This window comes from Alternaria dauci, chromosome 2 (assembly GCF_042100115.1).
Source record: "Alternaria dauci strain A2016 chromosome 2, whole genome shotgun sequence".
Lineage (NCBI taxonomy): Eukaryota > Fungi > Ascomycota > Dothideomycetes > Pleosporales > Pleosporaceae > Alternaria > Alternaria dauci.
The window spans coordinates 1,308,864-1,320,049 of NC_091273.1; the positions used below are offsets into that span (position 1 = coordinate 1,308,864).

Genomic DNA, 11,186 nt, shown 5'->3' on the forward strand with positions numbered 1-11,186 from the left:
ACTGCACACCAAGCCATCAATAGATCCCGTCTCATGATTCACAGCTGTAGTCGGCTCGCCTATTTCGCGCGCGCAACTGTCATGCACCCCTGACAGCGTACACCCTCTATCGGACCCACTCCACCGATGTTCGCGTATACAGCCTCGTTTCAAACGTGAAACGGCCAATATTCCTCCAATAGTAAGGTGCGGCGTTGCGTCTAGATCAAGGCAGGCGTGTTTGACCACAACGCTGTCGAGAGTAATCACGTTGGTTATAGAGGGTCGTTCCTGGATGGCGGCGCGGGGGAACCAACATCGCATATGCGGCGCTGTTTACTTTAACGTCTTCCGTACTCTTCCTCGTTATCCGTCGTCTTCCTTTTGGGCTACACTTGGGTCATGCCTGTTGGCCTGATGATGGGTTTTCACGATTTCTCGAACAGAACCCAGTCAAAAAAGTCTGCCACAGATTAGCACAACAGGAAGCCGCTACCCTTTGCCTACTATCGCGTATGCCTCCAGCCTCCGACATTTTGGTCGCGATCTCCACATTAAATTTGTCCGCAATCCTACGGGTTGCTCCATCAGGTTTCTTCTTTCAAGGCCAAGACATCGCGCATATCCTTTGGTATTCTCATGACTATTGCCAATATTGCCCCCGGATCCTCATGCATACTGTCGGGCTGGTTTATTCCCCCTTTCTCTGGCGCTTGTGATATTTCGAACACTTCCAGGCCCTGCCTCCATCTTTCTGTTACCTGGAGAATGATACCACATGCATCTCCTAGCGAACCTCGAAGGCCTACACTGACCGCAAGCAAGTCCGCTCAGTGTACACCTTCACGGTCCTTTATCACGCTTCCTTCTGCCACTGCAGGATTCTTCGAGTGTCTTTCAGTCCTCATTCTGAAAAGTGCCTCGTCTCTTGAGAGGACTATGTCAGCAGTCATGCAGCATCTAAGTATAGTCGTGAAAACGAACAGCAGTGTTTTATCACAGCCTACCTGAAATGTCCTTCAAGGGTCGTCTTCTGTCCTTGCGCCCTACACATGTGGAAAATCGATATCCGGCTCCTTGACAGACCGACGACCCTTTTTACGGCTTCGATAGCTGTGGAGGAACAATTATCGTGGAGGTCAAGTGCTGGCAACCATGTTTCCTATTCGGTACCCCAGAGATGAACTTGAAAACAGGAAAAGGCTGATCTACTTGTTCCTGTAAGTAAACTTACCCTTCGGCTGCCTGCATATGCAAAGCTTCGGCTTCACTGTTCCGTGGTCGCGTACGAATACATTGACTCAAAGTATGCGCAAACAGCCGCATGCAACGTGCTTATCTCACTTACAGATCAAATCCCTGCCTTACGTAAACGCGTATCCGTTCATATACTACGATGTATATAGTCACTCCAGCCACGCTTGCATACCACCGACCAGCAAGACTGCGAAGCCCAACACCCACTGCGCAACCCCGAACGCACCCTGCACGTCACCCTTCTTGATAGTCCATAGAATCGCAAAGGCGAAGCTGCCCAAGCCACAGACGCCCATCATTGCTACCCACACCCGCTGTGCGAGGAATCCCTCCACAAGATGTACACCCCAGCCCATACCAAACTCCAGACGCTGGCGCCGTTTCGGGCTGCGAAGATACGTAATCAACTCACCTTCATAGTCTTGAGGGTGCTTGAACAAATGGAGCAGGTAGGTGCTTCCAACAGGAGGAAGAAGGTCATTGGGCTCGAATGTATACGGATGTTGAGATGGCGCATGAGACTTCTCAGGCTCGCTGGTCGACGCTGAAGAGGCAGCAGATTTGGGCGGCATGGAGGGCGCAGCACGAATATCAGCGAACCGATTACGATGGATTTCGAATTGAACAAATTCGATGGTCGTGAGCCCGCGCAGACGAGCCCAGTTGAACCATCGTCGGTTGAGCTGATCATAGTGCTCTCGTAGCGCGAGTGCCAGGTCTTTGTCGCTTCGTATGCGTCCTTCGTTGACATCAAGATGAACAATTTTGGGCGTCAGTCGGCCCTCATTTGCGCAGGTCAAGAGCCAGGACTCTTCGGCGAAAGATGGCATGCGAACGCTAAAGGAGTTGGTGGCACGCGCACGAGTAGGGCTGTACTTGGAAGTGTCACTGCCTCTCATCCAGGAATTAGGTCCTCCATAAGTCGAGGATGGCGTAGTTAGTGTAGAAGCTCTACTGGACGAATCAAAAATGGAGGCCATCGAAGATGCCGTGCTGCTTTGGCTGCTAGGACTTCGTGGTGTGTGAGCCCTTGGACGATTGAGAAATGCTTCGAGAAGACGAGCAGCATTGGGTCGCTGTTCAACAAAGTCATCATACAGTGGCTCGCCACATGACTGTAATCGATTAGTATGGTCTAGCTGCGGGACATACCATGATACTTACACAAGTCCATCGAACACGGACATGTCCCTGTGGCACAGCAGGCTCAGTCCCGAATGTGTCACGAAGCAACCGGAACCCTTCATAAGCTTTGTCCGACAAGGCACTCAGCGCAAGACCCCAGTACATCAACGTTGGACTACGCCCCCCAAGTGGCGCCGACCGAATCTCTACTTCCGATGGCAATGGTATCTCACCGATGTGTTCAGTATCCAACGGCTCAATGATTCTGGGTACTGATAACTCTTTCATGTCATCTTCAACATCTTCATTGTTAGGAATGACTTTACCAAGCGCTCTTCCCAGCGCTTCACGGAGCTCTTCTGAACGATCCACTTCCGAATCAGGAGAACGTGGCACAGCGGCGTCATCTACCTCCATCGATGACGATGAGAATGATGTGGGCTTGCAGATCCTGGGTGACCTCTTTCGCCGCGTTACTGGCGACACGTGTGCGGACCTTGTTTGAGGCACATCAGTCACAAGTCGCAACCCCAGCTGAGGTCTAGAAGGAACCTGTAGATCGTCCGCAGACAAGTGACGCAGATGTTGCGGTTTCACTCCACCGGAGTTTCGTATCGGTTGCGACCAAGTACCATGCTCGCCATTCCCTGGAACAAACTCACCAGATTTGCGAGACGTTGGACGTAAGCGGTGGCGCAAAGTTGCCGACTCTACTTCGGCCTCCATAACCAAATGGGATGACGTATCGAGTACCGGCCCTCCGTGCCGCTTGACAGATTTGTGAGCATCAGACCGTTTAAGATCCAGGTTCACTGTACGGCTTTTTATTCGAGGACGGGTTTTCTTCTCTACCCGCTTTCGTACAGGTCCAACAAGCGACAGACCACGAGTCGGCGTCTTCACAATACTGGAAACCGAAGTTGACCGGGTGGGAAGAGTCGTAGTGGCCTGGGAGAATGGCTCAGCGTCGGTCCGATCTTCATCCATACGGCCGTATATCGAGCGAACATCTGGTAAGAGAGTCTCAGCGTCGCTCAGGCCATCTTCTGCGATCGAGCTCCTGGCTAGGCTATGACGCGGCGGGTATTCCATTGATGATGCGGCAGGTTCAACAAGCCCAGCCACAGATGACGGCAGTGGTCGTTGTATGCCTGGTGAATTCGAAGTACCGATCTCGAAAACATCGTTGCGTGCATGGAGCATGTCGGTAGTCGAAACAACAGTAGAGGGAGGGCAATACAACTCGGCTGGTAAAGTCGCGGAGTCAAGCTCTTGGGTGTCAGGTGATTGTTCCGCGTTTACTTGTTGACCCAGTTCTACTTCTGCAATCTCGTTTGTATCCGCGGAACCTTTCAATAAGCGCACTACATAGCCCTTTCCTTTTTTCTTGATCCTAGCCTTGATATCGGTAAGTCGTTTAGATTGTGCAGACGCTGTCGAATCGCTTCGAGAGAACGATACATTCCAATCCGGCACAACCTTTTTGAGGAAGTCTGGATGTACATTCTCTAGATCGGCCCAGCCTTGTTTGTCATGCAGAGGAGAAGTTGGTGGGCTTGTCTTCTGGTGTGAACTTACTATCGAATGGTCTGCGTCTGATTTCAAGCCGTTTCGCGGTATCGTAGGAGATGTGATAGGAGGCGCACAGTTCAGAGGTACACCATTCGTAAGCTGCTGTTTGGAGCCAAGGTTGAAGACAAGTTGAAATTGGCCTGGATTTCTTGCATCTTCCTGGAGATTCAGAGTAAATGGCACCGATTGTGTCTTCTCGTATTGTGGAAGAGGTGTTTCGCGGCCCGCATCACAGGCCTTTGGATCGCTGATCATCGCTTGAGGGTTGCTGAAGCGCAACGGAACCGGAGCAGCTATCGAGGAAGCCTGTCGCAAGGCGCAAATCAGCCACTGACCCTATCGTCGTTTCCAGGCTCGCGCTGGCAACGACTTGCCCCGCTTCATGCCTGAAAGCCACATAGAGACTTACCATGTTCGCGTGGTGTTCACGGCGGGATGCAGGAACATTCGTCTGGAGGTCGCAAAGGGGGGTAGCTTGATGATAGTTTTGACCGGTCAAGGCTGCAGTGAGCTGCTTCTTGCACGAACGAACCAAAAACGTCTGCTGCGGCCGTTCTTGCACTGCCACCACTCCTGCAAGGTGATCGATCAGGCTGTTGTGCCGCGCTGCTAATTGGCGAACTCCATCCACCGGGCGCAGCTGTTATCACAAGCGCGGGCTGCCTCATCTCTGCCTACACTCTTTAACTCCACCCTGCCCGTAGGAAGTGCAAGCAGACGGCATTGTCGCCTTGATGCATCTAGTACCTGCTTTTCGACCCCAGGGGCCGACCGTTCTCTTTCCGTCTACCCCTCTCGCACGTCAATTTGACGTTGCACCCCAACTCATCCCTACCGTATACGGGGCACAAAATACACATGGTATGACCTGGCGGAGAGACGTGCAACGACGCGATGGCTTGAAGGTGATGTCGGGATAGGCTTCGTGGCTGTCGAGGTAGCGAGGTCTCGCGTGTCGCGTTCCATGACGCACTTCCCCCAGCCTGCCGTTGTTGTGCGTCATGTCCGTACGCCGCCTTTTACTTCCAGCCCCCAACGCCGACACCTGCCATCATAACAGTACGACTTCGGTGTCTCTCCGATTCCCAAAACCTTGGCTTTTGGAGTCCCGGACAGACTTTAGTCACATGCTCTCCGTATTCTTCCGGACGAATCTGTTCAGAGCTCTTCCTCCGCGCCTCGGCACGCTTAATTCCTGGCTATTAGCTAAGCTAGCCACATTGCTGGTAGAAGCACCGATGCCTCGGTGCTCAAACTACCGTTTTCCCCGCAAGACACGGGGATCACTGCTCTCCACAATTTCTCCGGACAGCGGTCTCGAGATTCCCCGCCATTAGAAGACGTGATTCTTGCGGAGAGTAGGGATCCTTACCAGATGTAGCAGGGCAACCTGACGCTAACGGTCAGACTCCGAGAACTATCTCGCTCCAAATACCGGGTGCAAATTATAGATCGCATGGTACAATGGTAGGGGTCTTGGTAGAATGAGCAGAAGACTTGTATTGGCGTTTGTTTATATAGCACGTCGAGACCGTCCGCATTTCTGACTCCATCTTGCACATCTCTCAAGCCTTCAAGATGCGTCTGTCCACCCTCTTCCTCTCGCTCGTTAGCGTGGCATCTACGGCTGTTTCTGCGTATCCCCAGAAGGCCGAACAACCTACCTTTTCTCGCAACGTCATCTTCTCACCACCCAGAAACGCCAACTGGACCGACCCTGGTGTGCTTTACGCCCGCAGTGCGCAGCTCCCCGACGGTTCGCTCCTTGCAACATGGGAGAACTACTCGCCTGAGCCACCAAAGGTGTACTTCCCCATCTTCAAGTCGTCCGACGGCGGAAAGTCTTGGACGGAGTTCTCGCGCGTTCAAGATACCCAGAATGGCTTTGGTCTGCGCTACCAGCCATTCCTTTACGTGCTGCCCGAGAAGATTGGTAGCTACAAGGCCGGCACCGTCCTGATCTCTGGATCTTCCATTCCCACCGACCTCTCTACTACAGAAATCGTTGTCTACGCGTCCAAGGATGGCGGCAAGACCTGGGAGTTTGTCTCTTCTGTCGCATCTGGTGGTGAAGCTCGCCCCAACAACGGCCTCACTCCTGTTTGGGAGCCTTTCCTGATGGTGTACAAGAAGACCCTCATCTGCTACTACTCGGACCAGCGAGACAACGCCACTTACGGTCAGAAGATGGTTCACCAGACTACCACCGACCTCAAGACGTGGGGCCCAGTCGTCGACGACGTTACCTACCCTACCTACACTGACCGCCCGGGAATGCCTACCGTTGCCAAGCTGCCCAATGGCAAATACATCATGACATACGAATATGGCGGTGGACCAGTCATCACATCCTCGTACCAGTTCCCTGTCTACTACAAGATCGTCTCCAATCCCGAGAAGTTCGGCGAGGCTACGGGTATCAGCCTGAAGTCTACTGATGGCACTATCCCTACTGGCTCGCCGTACGTTGTCTGGAGCTCTGTCGGTGGCAAGAACGGAACCATCATTGCCAGCGCGCACAGCGGCACCAACGCTTCTGGCTCCGAGGTCTACATCAACAAGGGTCTTGGAGAGGGACCTTGGATCAAGGTCAACACTCCTGAGGGAAGCTCGTACACGAGGCACCTTCGCGTCCTCAAGGACCAGTCAAAGTTGTTGATCATGGGCGGTGGACAGCTGCCACCTAGCAACACCAACTCGATCACTGTTACCGTTGTTGACATCAGCAACTGGTAGATGTGATTTGTAGAGTGATGAGAACGCTCAAATAAATCCAATATTAATAGCATACGAATTGAAATTCAATCCGACGACTAGTGTACAACTCGCCCTCGTCAGTGTGCAGTGACATGTAAACCAACGCCGCTACTCTGATGCAGCGGGATATGTGCAGGAATCGTGACTGGGTACCCGTACAACGATACGGGTTTGCTCTTTTGTCCGAGCTTCATCATGGACTCCACGCATAATATGTGATCAGCCTAGACGTCTTCCTCGATACACGGAAAGCCCAGACAGGATGGCGCACGCAGCAACCAAACGATTTCGTAATTCCGTGAACAGGTTTCCTTGCAGGAGATGTGAAGTAAAGTCTGATCGTTGCAAATACCTCCTATGTGTTGTGTTGACGTTGCATATTGTTTGACGGTTGATGCAACATACAAGGGCATGTTGAATGACAGCCTAGAGGAGCAATATCCGTGAGCCAGAATGTCGCGCAGTAGATTTGGCAGCAAAACGATGCTTAATCGCGCATCCCTCCATGAAGGTGATGACCTGTTGGTGTTGCACTGCGAAGAATGACGATGATGGTTCGCGCCTCGGTCGACCAGTAGCGCCCCACTAACACCGGCCCGACCATTTTTCCCACGCAAGCGAGCCACCGCGGGCGACCGCAAATTCGCGACTTGGGATATCTTCGAAAGTCGCAGCATTCCAACGACAAGCCCACCGCCCGCCCTCTCCCTACCCCCAACCCGACAACCCCGATCACATACCGCCAACATGCCCGGTGTAGGAGTCAAGGACATTGAGTCCCACAAGTTTGTCCAAGCCTATGCGGCTTTCTTGAAGCGCCAGGGAAAGCTTCCCATGTAAGTTCCGACCGATGTGTGCGCGAAAGCGATGCCGAGAGCAGAAGCTGACAGTCCGCAGTCCAGGTTCGTCTCTATCCAGCGGGTGAAGGATGAAGCCTGAATCCCGTAAATGGGGGATAACCTCAGCTTGCTGACCCTTATCTACAGGCTGGGTTGACACTGTCAAGACGAGCCGTAAGTTGACATCTCCCTCTCTGTGATGCGCACTTTGGAATGTCCACTCACAACCCGCAGACTCCAATGAGCTCCCTCCCCAGGACATTGACTGGTTCTACATCCGCGCCGCTGCCGTCGCCCGCCACGTCTACATGGTACGCCAACATCTCGATACAGCGGATATACGTATAGCATGGTACTGATGAATGCAACAGCGCAAGACTGTCGGTGTAGGCCGTCTCCGCAAGGTCCACGGATCCACCAAGAACCGCGGCTCGCGCCCCTCCCACCACGTCGACGCCTCCGGCTCCGTCGACCGCAAGGTCATGCAGGCTCTTGAGAAGATTGGCGTCCTTGAGCAGGACGAGGACAAGGGTGGCCGCCGCATCACACAATCCGGCCAGCGTGATTTGGACCGTATCGCCCAGACCACCCTCGAGGCTGAGGAGGAGGAGGATGACGAGTAAATGTTTCCCATAAAACATGTGGCAGGGATGCGACAAAAGCACTGTCTAGCATTTGATTGCGGGACGGTTACGGATCTACACGGTTTACGGCTTATGGCGTTGAAGACATGACTTCGCTGGGCCAGCATTTAGCCTAGGATATCCAATGACAATGGGCTTGGGCCTCAAAAGCAACATGATACCCCTCTACCTCGACGGCCGTGTGCAATCCTTTGACTATCGTGACCTAATTCTTCTTATCATCTACTACACTCTAGCAACACACAGTGCATAAATTTCAAGTAAGGTATTACCAGGGTATGTTTTGCAAAGATCGAGACTTTATACAAAAAAATACCTCTCCAGTGGTGAACGACGCCCCTGTACGCCATGTCTATTGTCTTGGATTCGTAACTCTCAACTCCTAGTCATAATTTCTATCGTGTCAATTCAGATGTTGCGGACTCTGGTCTCAAAACAGATCCGTCATAGCACCGTGGCTTGCATCGCCCACCAGTCTGGCATACTTGGCCAGCACACCTCTAGTAACCGGCATGCTCGGTGCTACCCACTCCTCCAATCTCTTATCGATCTCCTCCTGCGGCACATCCATATCAATCCGGTTCTTCTCTGCATCAATGGTAATCATATCACCGTTTTTCACGACGGCGATGGGACCACCGACAGCAGCCTCAGGACATATATGTCCGACGATGAAACCATGAGAAGCCCCAGAGTATCGACCGTCAGTAATGAGAGCTACATTCGTCAATTTGGCGCCCATGATGGCGGCTGAAGCTTTGAGTTGCTCTGGCATGCCTGGCCCTCCCTTGGGGCCCTCGTAGCGCACTACCACGACAACATTTTCGCCATGCGGTATTTGTCCGAGGTTCAAGGCACGGTCAAGCTCATGCTCCTTGTTGAAAACAATGGCTTTACCTGTGAACTTCAAGCCCTCTTTGCCGGTGATCTTTGCTACGGCACCAGAGGGAGCGAGATTGCCACGCAAGATCTCGATGTGACCTGTAGGCTTGATCGGGTTATTTAGTGGGCGGATGAGTGTCTGGTCTTGTGGCAGTGACGGATATGGCTCGATATTTTCTGCAAGAGTCTTGCCGGTGACGGTAGGGATGCTACCATCAAGCAACTTGGCCGCAACAAGAAGTTTCATGACAGATGGCATACCACCAATGTCGAAGAGATCGGCTGCCATGTATCTTCCTGATGGTGCGAGGTCGGCGAGGAAGGGAATCTTGTTGGACACACGTTGGAAGTCGTCGAGCGTCAATGGAACCCCTGCTGTGCCTGCCATGGCGAGGAGGTGCAAGACTGCGTTTGTAGATCCACCCAGTACCATCATCATGACGAGAGCATTCTCGAAGGAAGCTTTTGTGAGAAGCTTTCGAGGCGTGATGTTTTTTTCCATGCAGACTCGTATCGCGGCGGCGGCTTTGGCGCATTCGCGCATCTTCGCAGGAGAGGTGGCGGGTGTAGTGGAGGAGTTTGGGAGAGTCAGACCCATTGCTTCAATCGAGGTTGACCTACGATATACAAAGTCAATATGTGTCTCACATGCAGTCCAGACAGAGGAAATCAGACTGACATGGTGTTTGCCGTATACATTCCTCCGCAAGCACCAGCTCCTGGGCAAGCGTTTCTCTCGATATCCTCCATAATCTCGTCCGGCGAGAATTTGCCCTCCGTCGCACTCTTCAAGTTCTTGTATATGTATGCGCCGTGGCTTTCGTAGCAAGTTGATATGTTGATAGGTTTCTTCAGCGTCTCCGAATAACCTGGCATTATCGAACCGCCGTAGACCATGAGTGATGGACGATTGTGTCGCGCGAAAGCCATAATGACTCCGGGCATGTTCTTGTCGCACCCAGGGATGGCTATGCAGGCGTCGTGGTGCTGAGCACATGTTACAGTCTCGATGCTGTCGGCGATGACTTCGCGAGTTTGAAGGGAGAAGCGCATGCCTAGAGGCTTGTCAGATTGTGCGTAAATTTGCCAACGTCGACTGGTATACCTTCTCCACCCATGGTGATTCCATCGGATACACCAATTGTGTTGTACTGCCATGCTAGCATGTTGTCGTTCTGAACGTGCTTCTTGATTTCCTTCCCAAGGTCCAACACTACTCCGTCGTCAGTACGCAAACCAAGGTATGGCAGCCCTTGGCCTGTCCTGCGCAAAAGACATGCGTCTACTCACAGTGCATGCTGCGACATCATCAGTACTATAACAACGAATCCGTGGGTAAACTGACTTGCATGGGTTGCCCTCCCACCAAACGCTTGCAATTCCCACGTGGGGCTGCGTCTTCATGGCTTCTCGTGATGGCACACCAGCTGCATACAACATTGCCTAAGCGATGGGAGTCATTAGTGACTGAATTCCTTCAATCATTGTGACACCGGGAATAGCGAACCTGGGCCCCCGGGAAATTGTGACCAGTGGTAAGGGTAGACGAGTACTTGTTCAACGCAGGTCTTCCATCTTCAAGTTTGGCGTCATCGGGAAGGTGTGGGAAGCTGAGAAAGCGTGGCTCTTCTGGTTCACGCTGCTTCTGAAGATTGCGCGGGTCCATGGCGAGCGAGCTGTTATGTTAGAGTAGAACAGAATGGCGTGACCAACGGCGTGGAAGTAAGGATACACAGGTTGCCACGAAGAAATTTGAGGGATGAGCAACGATAAAGGCGACTCAATGGACGAAGTAATCACCTCGGGAATGAGATACGGTTGATAGCTTAGCAGATACCGTGTGTACCCAGGTACTCCCGCAGCAGGGATGTGGGCACTCGCTGGCTGCCCTAGTGATGATGGAGCAATCCAAATGCTCCAACAGATGTCTGTGTGGGGCATTGGCAGTTCTTTGTCACATCGTGCTGTAGCTAAAGCTCGGAGGGAGGGAGGGGCTCCTCGGATGAGGGCACACTGGTACTGGGCCGCGTTAGTTTTGACAGGCGCAGAGGCTGGCCAATACGACCAAGCTGATTGAAAGCCGAATCATGACGATTGGAAGCCATGTAGCGCGGTGTTTTTTGGTCTGGGG

The 11,186-nt window shown here is 52.6% G+C and overlaps 4 protein-coding genes across 4 annotated transcripts; 2 read left to right on the top strand and 2 right to left on the bottom strand.

Moving 5' to 3' along the window:
• Window positions 1-1,385: 1,385 nt before the first annotated feature.
• Window positions 1,386-2,778, bottom strand: ACET3X_002498 (uncharacterized protein; the record flags this gene model as incomplete). The annotated part of the gene is made up of 2 exons (XM_069449247.1): window positions 1,386-2,351; window positions 2,401-2,778. The coding sequence occupies 2 exons, from the start codon at window positions 2,776-2,778 to the stop codon at window positions 1,386-1,388; spliced, it is 1,344 nt and encodes a 447-aa protein (XP_069309045.1).
• Window positions 2,779-5,511: 2,733 nt separating this feature from the next.
• Window positions 5,512-6,669, top strand: ACET3X_002499 (uncharacterized protein; the record flags this gene model as incomplete). Its single annotated transcript, XM_069449248.1, has 1 exon — window positions 5,512-6,669. One exon carries the CDS (start codon window positions 5,512-5,514, stop codon window positions 6,667-6,669), a length of 1,158 nt encoding a protein of 385 aa, XP_069309046.1.
• A 768-nt stretch (window positions 6,670-7,437) lies between these two features.
• ACET3X_002500 (40S ribosomal protein eS19) lies at window positions 7,438-8,152 on the top strand (the record flags this gene model as incomplete). Its single annotated transcript, XM_069449249.1, has 4 exons — window positions 7,438-7,526; window positions 7,593-7,611; window positions 7,775-7,840; window positions 7,901-8,152. 4 exons carry the CDS (start codon window positions 7,438-7,440, stop codon window positions 8,150-8,152), a joined length of 426 nt encoding a protein of 141 aa, XP_069309047.1.
• Window positions 8,153-8,603: 451 nt separating this feature from the next.
• On the bottom strand, window positions 8,604-10,721 carry ACET3X_002501 (uncharacterized protein; the record flags this gene model as incomplete). Its single annotated transcript, XM_069449250.1, has 6 exons — window positions 8,604-9,672; window positions 9,735-10,110; window positions 10,161-10,268; window positions 10,346-10,353; window positions 10,401-10,498; window positions 10,563-10,721. The coding sequence occupies 6 exons, from the start codon at window positions 10,719-10,721 to the stop codon at window positions 8,604-8,606; spliced, it is 1,818 nt and encodes a 605-aa protein (XP_069309048.1).
• Window positions 10,722-11,186: the final 465 nt, after the last annotated feature.